The 16,666-nt window shown below is 25.9% G+C and overlaps 1 protein-coding gene across 1 annotated transcript; it reads right to left on the reverse strand.

Annotated features, from left to right (window-relative positions):
* Positions 1-1,043: 1,043 nt before the first annotated feature.
* Positions 1,044-2,707, reverse strand: LOC101502769 (uncharacterized). The gene is made up of 2 exons (XM_004502662.4): positions 2,111-2,707; positions 1,044-1,803 (listed from the first exon to the last, which is right to left on the reverse strand). The coding sequence occupies exons 1-2, from the start codon at positions 2,504-2,506 to the stop codon at positions 1,483-1,485; spliced, it is 717 nt and encodes a 238-aa protein (XP_004502719.1). The 5' UTR covers positions 2,507-2,707; the 3' UTR covers positions 1,044-1,482.
* Between the last annotated feature and the right edge of the window lie 13,959 nt (positions 2,708-16,666).

A 16,666-nucleotide genomic window follows, 5' to 3' on the forward strand; every position in this document is an offset into this window, starting at 1 on the left:
ACAATTTTTTTTTTCATGAAACAAATTATCATAAAGGACAATTTCAAGAATGCACATAACTTTTTTATTTTTTTTTTTTATTTTTGAACAAATTAAATGGGATTAAAAACTTTTCGTATTTAGTTTCTTGTAAAAAAGAAAGACATTTTTTTATTGAGTATGTGATAGTCTTTTTGTTTTTATGAGATTAGAAGGAGTATAGTTTATTGGAGATGTAATTCAATATAAAATGATCACAAATATTGTCACGTAAACTAACTTATTTAACTATAATTTTAAAATACCAATAAAATATTATATTTTTATTAAACGTTGGGTAAAATAAATTTATACCAATGTTTATGCCTCTTTTTCTTCATATATTATTCTGTTGAAAAAGTACTCACACAATCTCACATTTTATTTTGTTATGAGAAGTCAAGTTGAAGTGTATGCTTTATTTGAAAGAGAATCATGATTCAAATAAATAATATATTTTTTTTTTCAAATGAAATAAATCATAAACATAATTTTTATGAATAATGATGGTAAGGTTATAACTGCAGGGTGGTGCTGTTCCTTTCAGACTGTTGAAGATCCAAATCAATATGATGGTACATGTTTGCTGGTAGACAATAACATATCATGTATTAATTTTAAATATAGATGGACCAATTGCAAATGTCTAACTCACTCTGTTCACGTCTTAATGTGTGTGTTAATGATGTCATGAAGATAGTTGCTTTTTATATGGGGTAGGATAAGCATTGGATATGTATGAATGTGAGATTGAGCTAAGAACAAACAGAAGAAGGATATTCTATTGGATCCTTAAGTGGTGACTACTACTTGAGCATGTTGCATGATCTAGTTTATGTACCTTATTATAGGACAAAATTTAATTAGTGTCAAACAAAGTTGATTTGTAATATTTTTCATCTGCCACTATTCCAAGGGTAAAACTTAGCTGTAATGTTGTAGTCACTGTTCTTACAATTCCTCACTAAAGAAGAAGGATGCAAAAGAAATCATCTTAGAATAAAAAAAATTACATTTTTATGAGATAAACAATGAAAACTTTTATCCTTATTTCAAATATGGATTATTACTATAGTCTAAGAAATTAAAACCTAGTACATTATACAGTTCTTCTTGAAGTCAAGCAATATCTCATTAACAATATTTTATTTTGCACCTATGTTAGAATTAAACCCCTTGAAATCCAGAAATGAAAAAACACACATACTCTAACCCAGGTAAATGGATGGAGAAAAGCAAGTGCACAAAACAGAAATTTTACATTATTTCTTCTTCCAAATCTCTAAACAAATGAATTGAGTGAGGCTATCTTAATTCTCTTCCTATCCAATCAAGCCTACAAAACTTCATCATTTTGAGTTTGGACATTCTGCTTGAGCCGTGAGCTTAGCCGAGCCGAGCCGAGCAAACTATTCCTTGTTCCTTGTTCTAGGAAACACCAAACACTGCAACATGATACAATTTTCATGTCCAAAAATCTAACCATTGAGAACTGTTGCAGTCTAAGATACCACTTGGGTCCACACTGTACCATTTTTCAAGTGTTGTCAAGGGAATTTCTTCATGATCATTATCATCATTTCTCATAACTTGATGTCCTTTATCCTCATCTTTCTGATCAATCCTTATTGTACTTCTTTCATTTTGATCATTTGAAAAGCTTTTCTTTACTTCGCCCCTGCAATTGCTGTATCCATTTCCTGAACCACCATCTTCTGTACTATTTTCCTTAACTTCCCTTCCACCATCATGACATGTTTCCATCATATAACTTAGCTTCTGCAACTGTTTCAAAAAAAAAAAAATCACACAATTAAGTTAAGGCCTAGGAAACTTCAAATGATTGTTGAGTATATATGTGCACATTTGTATTTACTTATTCGAACATATCAACTAACATAAACACTTGTGTTAGTATTAGTATTTAGAAAACGTGTGACATATCCGACGTATTTCAGTTTAGGATAACAACTTATTGCTTATATATAAAAACATTTTAAGAAGAATTCTTCTTTGTTTATAGAAAAAGCTTATAAATAAAGTTTCATGTATAAACACTTAAATTAAGTTGTTTATTCAAACATGTGCTCACCTCTGATTGCAAAGACTCTTTCTCTTCCTTTAGGGACTGAAACTTAGAAGCTAAATTATCATATTCATCTTTGAGTTTTCTATATTCTTGTTCAATCCTTTTTGATTTCCACCTTGCTCTTCTGTTCTGAAACCATATAGCAACTTGTCGAGGCTGCAATCCAAGATCTCTAGCAAGTTGCATCTTCTTCCTCGGCTCCAACTTCGATTCGGACTCGAATATACATTCTAATGATCTTATTTGTTCATCACTAAACCTCCTCTTATTGTTTTCTATCTTCTTGTTTTTCTTCCTTGAATTCTGATTAGGTGTCTCTAAACAACTCATGCTTTCAACATTTTTTCCTTTATTATAATATGCTTCATGAATATGAATATTCTCTTCATCCTCCATCATATTATATGTCTAAGAGAAATTTTGTTTATTATATATAAAAACAAAAAAAGAGTTAAATTGTGTGATTTAAAAATCTTGTGAGGGGGAATTGGGTGTAGAATATATAGGTATAAAAGAAAGTGTTTTGATATCAAGGTTAATTCTATCACGTTACTGGGACTTGTAATAGAAGGATCATAGTGACCTATAAGATTAGATATCGTGTGGTGTTTAATATCTTATTTTTTGTTATGTAGGAAGAAATTTATCTTTGTTGGTTTACTTGTTGTAGGCCATCTAATGGCCCTATCTATTTCATTTGTAGAAGGAACTCGTTACTTGTCATGAGTTGTCACCTTCATGCCACACGTCTCTGTTGCTTTAATTTCTTTTTACTATTTTTTCATCTTTTAAGTAATTAATAACAATATGAATAAATTGTTCAAAAATCTTTCTAATTACTCATTTTTGGCATATCACCTAATTGTTGTATTCTAATGTTTCAAACCAATTCGATGCAGCTTGTTACTATACACGATACACTTCGATGTTGTATTAATATTTCAAATTAAAAATGTGACTGGTGTCTGTTATGTGTCGACGTCAATACACGTTACTTCTATATTTTTAAATTATTATCGTTGTCTATGTGGTTGTGTCAAAAACCGATCGAAGAATAATAAGATGTTAGTTTTATGATATCCTGTTTGATTGTAAGTTCCAGCTAAATTGGAGGTTACTTTGTTACGCAAAGGACTGATGTTTCTGTCAATAGTTGGACCTATTTTTTCTTTTGTTGTTTCGATCTGAGACTAGAAAATCCTATCCTATGTTTGATTCTTATGTTGTTTTCTGAGGCTAATTACTAATTAGGTGTCAAAATGTAAATCGTAGAACTTGTTTGATTGACACAGCTGATAGCAAAGGGAAAAGGTAATTAGGACAAAAGCCAATTTCTTCTACACACACTTGATTGTTAAGTCAAATGCTGATTTGTATAAGTGCTTAATCAAGGAATTGCATTTCTATTTTTTTGAGCTATAAAAGAAAAAAGTTAATTCATGTTGTATGATAAGTTAATTCAAGTTTCTTATCTCTAATTACTAGAAAAAGTTGAATTATAGATAGAGTAAAAACAGAACTCAATTTCATTTTTCTTTATCTAATTTTTGGTGCTAATTCAACTTTCTCTATACATAAAGCATTAGCAATACTTTTGTGAGTATATACAATTAGAGTGAGGCAGTTAGCAACATTAATTACTACAACTAATGGAGTGAGTAGTGAATTTTCACATTTCACATTTCACATTAATGTGAGTGACATTGAGATAAGATAAGATAGAAATGATATAATAATAATAATGTACAGTTTGAATGAGAAGATAAGGGTAAGTAGAGATGTCGCCTAATAAAACAAAAGAGTGTGGAATTAAATCACAGAAAGCGAGTTTTTACATTTATTACCAATCATACTAATTGGGCTTTAGAAAGAACACTCGATTAAATGTTTTGTTTTATAGCAAAACTATGGCTGCATGTCTTTATCATTGTAGTACAAATAAGCTTTACCACGTTTTAGTTTCGCTTTATGATTCAAGGTTAATCATAATCGAAAATTGGTGGTTTGGTGAAGTGTCTCTTGCGCATGTACAAGCAAAACAAAACTCCCTAGGTTCAGAAGCTAAGATGTCACTACACTTAGGATCATAATTGTACCCGGAGTGAGTGTATTGCATTTGGAATATGCAATGTAACCAAAGTTTTTCAATATTGCCAAAGCCCAAATGTCTTCGTCATTGGAATTTCCAAACATTACATGTGATATGCAGGAAAAGGAAGAGTTATATGGACTTTTTATTTATTTATAAATATTAGACAACTTAGTACTCAAAATTAGAAGTATAGGTTAAAATAGTCTCTTACTTTTATAAATTAGTAAATACCTCCATAAAATTGTAAAATATTTGTTAATTACGGTTGTAAAATAACTATTAATATCACTTTAATTAATTAAAAACTTTTTCCCTTTTCTTTTTTTATTTAGGTGTTAAAAGACTAATTTATCAGTAAATAATGTTGCACAATTTTGATTATTGACAAATTTATTTTAAAAATGACAAATTAATGTTGAGCAAGTTAACATTAATATAGTATCCACATAGGAAAATATTATATTCAATTAACATAAAACAACATATTAATTAACATATGAATGATTTTAAATAATATTTTACAATTCTGAGTACATATTTATCAATTGTGAAAAAGAAATAATATTTTAGTTAATGATTACAATTTTGAAGATTAATTAATTACCTATTTATTATAAATAAAACATAACACAAACTATGCCATATTGTAACCGAAGTCCAACAAAACCAAATACTAATTAAATGAGTGTTGTCCAAGTCCAGGAAGCTGGGTCAGGCTGATACCATTAAATTCTTAGTTTTCAATATTTTTGTGCTACAAAGTGCGTGAGGAGAGAAGCATTCACCTATCCATGCCAACTTTTTTGTTATTTGTTATTTTATATTTTTTTGTTAGTGAAAAGGACACAAGTTTTGTCTTCAAACGGCCATGATTAGTCTTGCTTTCCGTTTAGGTAAGAATGATGAATGTATCTCACAAGATGGTCTTCTTGTAAACGTCAAGCTATTAAATTTTTACGGCCAAGAGGGGTCCTCTTGCTTTTGAAGAGAGGATAGGTGTCAATGAATCAAATGAACCAAATGTGTGGCCCTCAAACCAATTGGGGTGCAAAAGTTAGGTATTAGGTGCCTCAAAGTCCAAGATGAAGTGATTGCTCTTCCAATCATTATTTCTTTGTGTTACTGTTAGATTCGACTAATGATTGTGAAAAGAATCGAATATAATGAAGAAAAAACAACATTAGCAATCATGTGTGATATCAGCAACAAACTTGTAGTACAAACCGTCACAATCTATTAGTGTCTGCAAAAATATTCATATTGTATACTATTGAGTTTAGACATGTGAGAGAGAAGAGAAGAAAAAAAAATCAATTTCAAACTTGAAAATGGTATAAAATGTCTTGTTTGTGTATATAGAGATTTTAAGTTTTTCTTTTGCTAGAATGAATTTATTTATAACTTAAAATTAGATGCGGAATCCAATAAAAATTCTTAATAAGTAATTATCTTTACTTTTTATATCTCAATTGTGGATACATAAAATAATTTGGAGTAAATTTTGATTTTGATTATTGTATGCTTAAGATAATAGTTACACAATGGACATTTAAAGAATGAATAATAAAATCTAATTTATATTACTCTTGTGCTTGTGTATTTGAGATTGTAGTTGTTCTCGTCATCACGGTTCCTATAAAATAATCGTTATATTTCCACTCTTTTGTCTCTCACTTGCTATCTCCCGAAATATAGAAAAATTGTTTCCTAACAAGTCAAATTATCATTTAACATAAATGTTAAATTATATTTGACTTAAGAATGCAAAATAATATTTGGTGTAACTAAGCAAATCTCAATTCATTATCCTCAATTAATTTTTAGTTATTGTACGATTGTTTCGATTGCTTCCAATTCAACTAATATTGTGGGACGTAGAAAATAGTTCCCTATTTTATTTTATTTTTATTTCAAACAAATAATCATCACTAAATTTGGATTACATCTAATAAGTATTGTTTTATTTTTTTTATACATGTATTGTTTAAGAAAAAGTGTGAGTGAAAAATGTAAAATATTAAAAAAAAAATTAAGGTGTCCAATTTTTTTTAAAATTATATATACAAGGTTCACAAAAAACTTAGTCGTTTAATTTTTTTTCTAAAGTTGAGAATACTCACCACAATTATCGTGTGTTTGAAAAGTTACTAAAACACTACATGATATATAGATTCACTCAAACTTTTCATATAGTAGCTTTTTGAAATACGGTCAAAGTGAATGGAAACGTGAATACGTGATAAATTGGTTATACTGCAAACCTAGGTTTAATTTATTTGTCACATTCTATTTCTCTAGTACTCTAACTTTATATGAACCTTCCATTGCCTTCACAATCGTACAATGTCACTTCCAACTCCAATTCTATGAACCATGAGTGCAACCAAACTTCTCATATTGGGGGTGGATTGAGAACATAAACAAATCCAATTTGTTGAAAAAGAAACACCATAGTGAAATTTTCTCTAAATGCCCACAAATGAACCGAGTCTTTGTTTGTTGACGAGTATTTTATGTTCTATATTATTTTTCATATATATATGGTAGATCAAACAATTGATTTGCTTCATAAAAGATTTAAACAATTTATTTTTCATATATTTGATCTAGAGTAGATCCAAGCATTTGACTTGTTGGGATTTTAAATGACACTTTATAGTTTGGTTTCTCAATCATTTATAGTTTGGTATAGAGTAAAGTTTTCTTATATCATTTCTAGTTTCCATGGGAATGCGGAAATATCCATGGGTTACTATCATAAGAAACCCATGCCAACGAATGGGCTTACTGTTACATTACCAATAGTAGGCCCAATCTTTTATGGTCCGTTAAGACTCTGGATTGGAGATTCGTAACGTATCTTATATGTGTGTTGCCAAAAAATAATGAAAAGTTTTACTTTATATCCTTATACTCACATTTTATTTAAACTATCCATTTTAACTTTTTCTTTTCTTAAATACAAATAAAATATATTTGTATCCATCAAATTCAACTTGGGTTTTCGATATTTTGAAAAATACTCAGTATTTTTCTAAACATATTTATACTCTAAAATATTTAATTTAATTATTTCAAAAATTTAAGTTTTGTGATCCGGAAAACATAAAAAAAAAAAAAAAATTGAATAATAAAAGTACTCCTTTCATCTCTGGATATAAACATCCATTTGACAAAAAATTTGTCATTAAATATAAAGTTTTTTTTTCATATTAATAGAAATATTTACGGCTTCTTTTTTCGAATAAATACCTAATTAATACCGATAAGTATATTGAAATAAGAAAAGTTAAAATTAACTATATACAAATGGTATTTTAGATACATCAGTACAAAAAATGGACGCATTAACTACTGCCAACTCATATTTTAGGATAGCTGAATTATTTTAGAAAATTCAATTTATTTTTTAAAATTTCGAAACACATATATTTCCTAAAAATAAAATCATATTGTTGAAAAAATTGAAAATAAAATAATTAAAAAAATTAAAATATTATGACCACTTCTAATTTGAATTCAAATTTGAAAGTTGTAACACTATCTTTAGAAAGAACTTCTTTTATTTTTTAAATTTATATTTTGCGATTTAGACGTAATCATCAATATAAGTGAGAATATATTAGGCCAGACCAGCATTTAAAAAGACATGAGTCTGAACTACGATTAATTTTTTAGACCTACAGCTTAATAGGTTTTTTTTTTTTTTTTTTGGTCTAACATAACCTTTTTAAAAGTATGGCGTAGACTGAAAACATATTTAAAAGTTTTACTCATATGAAACAAACATCATTTAAACCCTAAAAAATGATTTTTGATTTCAAATAATTTTTTTTTCTTCTGAAACAAACATAATCATTATTACCTCTCAAATAAACTCATACATATTCAGTACTAATATAATTAATATTATTATCAACTTTAAAATACTTCTAAAGGGGTTGCACCTATTTTATGCATTTTTTATTTATTATTTTTTTACAAATTCGCCAATAATGTTTTGATTTGAGATTTATTTTTATTTATAAAACCTAAAATTAGAACAACTTCAATGGAATTTTTAAAAGATTTTTAAAAGGCTAACTTTACTAAAAGAATACAGAGATAAATGAAAAAAAAATTTGAAGTAGTAAATATTGAAATCTTACATAGTATAATAATTATATAATAATATGAACGATTCAACTTGAAAAGAACCGGAAAAAAAAAAGAATGGAAATAATATGGAATTGTTATCGAATATGAAATGACTACCGATTGATTGTCTAATTGATAGACTTTAAAATAGAAAATAATATGATTAATAAAAATAATATTAATAAATAATAAAATATATATACGCCGACATGTTAGATCTAATATATTTTTTTTATAAGTGTGACCTATTTAAATAAATAGACTTTAATAATAACTTAAACATATCCTTTTTTATTAAACTATGACCATAAGTAAGTTATGTTATATGTCCACGATTTAGCCTATTTTTATCCTTAATTATCAAGGATTATATACTCAATTGAGACATCTTCATTATCTAAATTAATTTTATTTCTACCTTTCTAAAATTTGAAGAATATTTCTATATCATGAATTCCAAAAACTTGGAGAATATTTCTATATCATGAATAATACAGGAACTTGAATTTACAACATCAATAATAAAGTTACATAAGTCAAAACTTTGTTGGAGTCGTAGTTGCTAATCACAGATTAATATATATATTTTGGAATGAGGTAATTTGACGTACATTGAAAATGAGGTGATTTATTTTTCAAATCACTCAAAAAAAAGTCCTTAACTCAATTATCAGACATGATTCATTTCTTGAAAATCGTTAAGATCAAAATTGCCAACCTGTATAGTTAAGTAGTTAAAGCAGAATTTTCAACTTAGTTTTATAATCCCCTATATTGAAGCTTTGAATTAAAATCAATTCCAAACCAGAAACAACAACAATAATTACAAAATCAATTTTGACTGGAATCAATTATCTTAATCCATGTTTTACATAATAATAAATTAATAATTAAATTAAAAACGAAAGAGAGACGTAATAAGGGGAAGCAGAGGCAGCTTTAAGTCTGACCCAACTAACAACAATAGATGTGTACCAAAATGAGCACGACTACCAGACCCTATTCATTATTCTCTTTCCGAAGAGGAGTGAGCAGTAGCTTTTACTTTTACTACTTTTGTATTAAACTCAAAAATGATTATCTTCATCATTGCATTTCTTAAATTATACTATATGATCAAATGAAATTAACCTAAACAACTCACGAGAATATCAGATTTGAGATAGTTAATTTGTGGGGAATGGTGTCTGGTCCAAGGAGATCCATCCATTACTCACTTTCACTTCAATCATTTCTCTCCTCGGACCAGGCTTCATTCCTCTCAATTACATATTCATCAATTCATTCAACTTCTTTTCACCTCCTGCTCCAGGTTAGTTATACAATTTTATTAATTAATTTGTGGAATTTAACACAAGTGGATCCCTTTAATGATGAAGAGAATTGAGTTCACATCACATGATCTTGCCTTCTCTACATTCTTCAACAGATCTGTAACTGAAAAGGTATTCATCATTAGTTTTTTGAATTCTACATCTCTATTTTGTGCTCTTATCAATCAATCATTGGATCCCAATTTCACATGATAATTATGCATGCACTCACGTTAATTTGCTTCTGCTGATCATATCACATGATCGATATCCTTTTTCTGGTTTTCATATAGCCAACTTCTTACACTTTAAGGTACATTAATATATATTTCATATTTCATCTTCTCTCAACTTGTTTTAAGTTGCTTATCAGTTATCAACTGCACATATCAATCTCAGCTTTATAGATTATTCAATTATATTGTTAGTTTTCATTTTCTATTAATTTTCTTTTCTTATTTTGAGTAATACATAAGTTTTATTTGAGTCGAAGACATTAATTGATGGAAGCAACAAGATAGTAGTTGAAGATTCTATTTTATTGCTATCTTTTTTTTCTTTATAAAAGAATACAGACATCATCTTTCTACTTTCTTTTTAAAATTAATCTTTCTTTTCAATATCTCTTTTAACTCCTTCTTTATGCATTATATCTTCTGATCAACTAAATATATATTCCCTTACTTTATGCTGAATTTATTCTAATTAAATTTAAATATGTTTTATTCAAATTAAATTACACAAATTTCAATTCATACTAATAAATTCTCCAACTCTCTTATAAATCAAATACGAAGATTTGTCTAAAAAAAATTAGATTCTTAATTCTTACAGTATCTTTGGATAAAAAATTCCAGATTTTCAATCATGTCATTGTGAGGACACGCGAAAAATTGTGCCGAATAGCATTGTTGTTATAATAAACATGAAAGGCAATTAACTGTATTGGTTATTTCGCAAACCAAACTACTATTAAACAAAATACGGCGTTTATAGTTTGCAGTGTTAGATGTAAACTGTTACTTTTTTTAAAGGGTGTTTGTTCAAATTTAAGTGGCTTTAAATGAGTCTGTGTCACTTGGTTTATTTGTAGGAGTTAGAGTGGTTATTGTACTTTCTTTAGTGATTCTTTTTATAAGTAAAAACATGTATTATGGGCTGACTGTGTGTCTGTGGTGTTCAAACAACATAATACTAATACATGGTTTAAGATTTTGTTAATTTTCATGTGCCTTTCTCTAGCTATCTGATGCTACATTTTTGGATACTTTTCATGCATTGTGCATATTTCAAATCCAGATATTTTTCATGTGAGGAATGCGACTAAGATATAATATGTAGTCTAATAATATGTGGGAACTTGAGATTCAAACTGATTTAAGTTAAGAGTTAAAAAAATGGGTTCAAACTCTAGGGATAAAAAATTTATCTAACAATTAATATATTAACCTTGTAATATCTTAAAATGTTGATATAATCTAACAGTATGTCAATATTGAGTAAATAAACAACATGCCAATGTCAAAGGAAAATAAATTGTAAGTTCAAGTGATTAATTAATGAAAAGATCGAATTAACCAACCAACCAGGAATATTTGAATTCAATCTCTAATTGAAATAACATTTAATTTTTTTTACTTACTTTTGAGTAAAAAAAGGTATTTTCCTATAAAAAAATTGACTATGTAATTTTAAGAATCTACACATTTAAGGACCAATTTGATTAATATTATGCAATTTCAATGACAAATTTAAAGTATTGATAATGGGAGAGACTAAATTGATATAACTTATAATTTACGGGGTAATGTTTTAATCTCAATCATCCAATCTTTTATCTTTATTTTTAAACTAATTCTCTCTAATGCAAAATATTATATTTAGGATTGAAGTTATAAACATTCAAGACATTATCCATTATCCAATATGTTATAAGGCTTAAAGCAATCTTTAAAAATGAGGTTTTTTTGGTTTCGAAAATGACATTCTATTTAAATAAAAAATAATAACTTAAAAATTATGAATCTTACAAAAATTTCACACATTTTCATATTTCAGTTGGTGTAAATTAGCAATATACACTTTTTTATTTGGTAAAAAAACTCAACTCCTCTTGTTAAATACTCTACTTAATTCAATGGGTATTAAAGTAATTTAATTTGTCTTAGTTTCTATCTTTTATATTACAATTTTACTATCTACACCTCCCCTTTTGCTAACGACATTCCTAAAAAAAATTTAAAAACAAAATACCATTGTTTATTTATTACATTATGTAAGCCATAACATTTCTTTCTATCTCCATCTTCTGCCTCACACTTATATTCATCATTTTCTCTCACACCCTCTTATCTTTCTTCCTTCATTTTCAACAACTTCAACATCTTCAATCATCTTTATTGACCCCCATTTATGCTTTGTCAATAATTATGCTTGATTTCAACATATGTTGCGGTTAAGACTTAATCTACTATGACTGTTTTGGATGGGCCAATCACCTTTTTTTTCAATGTCCACTGTCATACAAAATTTGGCAGCATGTTATTGTTTGTAGGGGTGTTCATGGTACAAAAACTAAATCGTATCGGATCACATTAATTGTTTGGTTCAGTTCTTGAAAACCACTTTCAAACCAAGTTCAGTGCAGTTTTGACCTGATTTGAAACTAGTCTATAAATATAAACGAGTTTAACATTTTGAATAATTTTTAGTTAAAAATGATTTCAAACTAGTTATTCGGAAAAAGAATTTAAAAATTCTTTTGATAAATAAAATATCGATTTGTTTCGAGAAAAAATAATAATTAAAAAAAATAGATATAAAAAAATGTTCAATAAGAAAATATTTCAAACTTCTTTTGGCAAATTTTTTTTGATTTTTTTCAAGAAAAGTTTTTCAATATTTTTCGAGAAAGATAGATATAAAAAATTTCTCGATAAAAACAATTTCAAGAAAAAAGTTTCGATATTTTTTTCAAAAAGAAAATCGAAAATTTTATAGAAAAAATATGTTTTTGATTTTTTCTCGCAAAGTTTTCAAGAAAAAACTGATTAATTTATTTTTTTTTTGATATTTTCTATATTCTTTTCGAGAAAAACAAATTTCAAAAATTTTATAAAAAATATCGTCATTGAGGTTAAAAAAAAATTTAAAATAATAAAATGTTTTTAAATTAAATTTAATTAATTTTAAATATGTAGTTTAATTCACATACCATTTAAATTATTTAATTTTTTTAATGATAGAGTGCAATTCAGTTAATCAATATAATACAATTATATAAACATATATTTTGTTATCGATCAAAAATTTAGAATTACTTTTCTTTTTCTCACTAAACCTTTTCACCACTAAAAGAAATTACTATCTTTCGTCGTCATTTCACTTTCGTGAGAATAACTCTCCACTATCACTGTGAGAAAACTCATTTTTTATTTAACGATATGTGATCAACGACACTAAGACGACAACGACACAAACACGAACTAATTGAGAGTAAGATGGTGGAGGATAGTTCTTCTCGCGGCGATGGAAAGACAGCGATATGCTATGGGGGTAGAGCTATTTCACGACAGGAAGAAAATAAGTTCTAAACTTTTGAGTAGATAATGATTTTAATTTTTAATTAAAATAAAAAATTTAGAAACATAATTTATTAAATTTAAGAAAATTAAATTAAAAAAATAAATATACATGTCTAACTAATTTAATCAACTTAATATATAATATATAAACGTTGATGTGGGAAAAAATAACACATATATTGATTAAAACATTAAGAGTACATATACACTTTTTTTTTTAAGAATATCATATAAATTGTCAATATTAATTATTTTAAAATAAAAAATATATAAATTTTAATAGTGTTTAATTTAAAATATAATCAAATTTAATTATAAATAATATGTAATAATATTATTGATTATTTAATACGATAATATGTTAATTTTTAATTATACTATAGAAATTCTTTTGATCTAACACAAAAAATATGGCACCTTATATGAAGTGACACGTCATCTCTTTTATTTTTGTAAAACTATAAATACATTCTGTTGTTTCTCCACTGTTTTGGCGTATAAATGGCGAAGGGAGTATCACAAATAAAAGGGGGTCTATATGATCAAAATATACATGAAGGCAAAGAACACAATAATTCAACCTATCAATAGAAGGGGTTGTTGCAGCAACAAGCAACAGGACATTTGTTCGAGATGTTTTAAAATTAAAAATCATTTTTTCTATTATTTTAATAGCGTTTGACTAAAAATAAAAAGATACAAATAAGTAGCTTTTTTCATTCAGTTACTGAGAGAGAAAGGTAACACAAACTTTCAAACACCTTTTACTCTTTTTTCTTTTTTTTTTTGTAAAATCCAAATTTGTCTTATATAAATTTTTACTAGATTCTTATTAAGTAACTTTCTTCTCCTTCTCAATTTCTCTCTATTGTTTTATTTAATTATTTAATTTTGTTTCCATGCATTTTATTTAAATTATTTTATTTTTATATTATTCATATGTTCGTACAAATTTATTTTTTTGTTTTTTATGAATACTTAAGATATATTAATCAATGTTTGAAATTTGTCTAAAAAATAGATTAAATTTATATCAAGAGGGAGGAAAATAGTAGATAAAAGAAAGAGGTAGAAATATGTCGTAGAAAAAGAGAGAGTAATATATTTAGAAATTATGTCATTTATAATACTTTTGTAGTTTAATAAATCACTTTTATAAAATTGTATACAAATAGATTAAAAATAATTTAAAATATATATTTATGATAGTAAACAAACGAAAATCAAATAATTATTTTTAAATAAATTTCTACAAAATAATCTCTAAATTTTTTAAACTAAAAATAAATTTTATTTAAGATCAAACCTTACACATTGTCTTTTTTTAATTTTCATCATTTGTAAGTTGAAAAAAAAACAAAAAGTAAACTACTCTTATAGTATTGCAAGAAAATTTCAATATAATTTTATTTATTTTTATCTACTTATTATATGTATTTATTATGGCTTAAATACTTTAAAATTATATACAAAATTTATTAAATATTTTATATGATGAGTCACTTATAAGGATATTGATAAATCTATTAAAGTGAATCATCAATTAATTTCTTAGAATATTATTTATTTTGTTTTAAAATAGTTATTTTATAATGTTTTAACATTTATCTATTTTAGAAATATTTCATTTTACATTAATGTATCCTTGACGAAGATATATTACAACATCACTCTTAATTTATTATTAATTTATTTTGTATAATTACAATCAATCAATAGTTTAAAAAAATTTAATAATTTTTTTGGGTCATCTATCATAGTTTTTAATGTATGAAATAACAAAATGAAACAATTATTTTAGAATAAATCGAGGACAATTCTAGTGTAGAATCCATTATCAGAAAATATAGTGGAGGGTAGGTGCATGCGCAACATACGGACAAAGGAAAATAACTTTTTGCTTTTCTTTTCTTTTATTTGTTTATCGGTAGAACAGAAAGAGATACCTGGAAATTTATAGGTATTGTATGCTGGCAGAATCATATACTCGGATTCACTTTCCAGGCCTTTCCCACTAAAATTTTCGAACTTTATTAAAAATTCCAATTTCTATAGTCTAGCTAGTATATACGCGGATCCATTCAATAAGCTGATTTTTCAATAATATTATTTAGGCTAAATTACAGTCCTTTAATTTAATTTCAGGTAACGTTTTAGTTCTTTATCTTTTTTTTTCTCGATTTAGTCTTTTATTCCTAAAAATATCAAATAAAGTATGAAAATATGAGTTTATTTGAAGATTTGTGTTACGAATTTGATGAAATTTGTATTATATTGAAGAATATAATTAATTTTATGAGTTTTGATTAATTTTTTTTTTAATTTTTGTATAAAAAAAATATATCATTGTTGAAATTTTAAAACATAAAATATTAAATTGTCACTTAAAATTAAAATAAAGGACCAAGTCGGGAAAAAAAAAAGATAAAAGACTAAAACGTTACCTGAAATTAAGTTAAAGGACCACAAATGTAATTTAGCCTATTATTTAAAAAGAAAACTAGTTGTAGTTCTTATGAAAAAACCTATACTACTTTTTAATGAAATTTAATATTTTCCCAATGTAAAAATATAGACTATTATCTTCATTTACGTTTGTGTTTTCACTCAACATCAAGTTACTTTAATTTAATAGTTTTCTTTTTTAAAAAAAAATTATAATTAATTTGGCTCGGATAAAATATATTTCTAGATTGGCCATTGTTAATATTACATTTGTCCTTTATTATAAGTTTTTATTATTTTCTCATTCTTAGTAAAATAGTTAATGTGATAATGATATGTATTAATATTTATAAAATAATATTTGTATATGAATATATTAAATTTAACTTTTTATATTTTAAGATAAATTAATAAAAAAAAAAAATCATACCTAATAAATTGAAAATGTTATATTTAGGACCGAGACTCTTGGTTGGTGCATGCGGGAGTACTTGGTATAAAAGTAAAGGTGATTAAATCAAGGGTTTCCAAGAGCAAAAAAACCTCAAAAACAGATTGAAGGGATATCTTGAAACATTCAAATCAAACAACTAGACTGTTTTGTTACTAGGAAGACAAATGATTGACGGGTGATAGTAATTAATGAAATATAATAGACCTTGTAAAAAAGAAGAAAGACATGGATATAAATGTGTCTGAAGTAGATTTTGAAAAAGACTTGAATCTATATAAGAAATTATTATTTTGATTTTAATTGTAGTTTTAATTTCATATTTTAATAATTTTTAGATTTTAATATTTTACTTTTAAATATATGATTTTGATTTTCTAATTTTTTTAATTTTTGAAATAAAAATAATTATTTTTTATGTGGCATTTAATAGTTCAATAAACTATTGCTATATCAGATTATATTTAAATATATAAACAATTTAGTAAAATATATAATATTAAAATTGTTTAAAAACAAATAAAATACCAGAAAATT

This window comes from Cicer arietinum, chromosome 5 (assembly GCF_000331145.2).
Source record: "Cicer arietinum cultivar CDC Frontier isolate Library 1 chromosome 5, Cicar.CDCFrontier_v2.0, whole genome shotgun sequence".
NCBI classification, from domain to species: Eukaryota; Viridiplantae; Streptophyta; class Magnoliopsida; order Fabales; family Fabaceae; genus Cicer; species Cicer arietinum.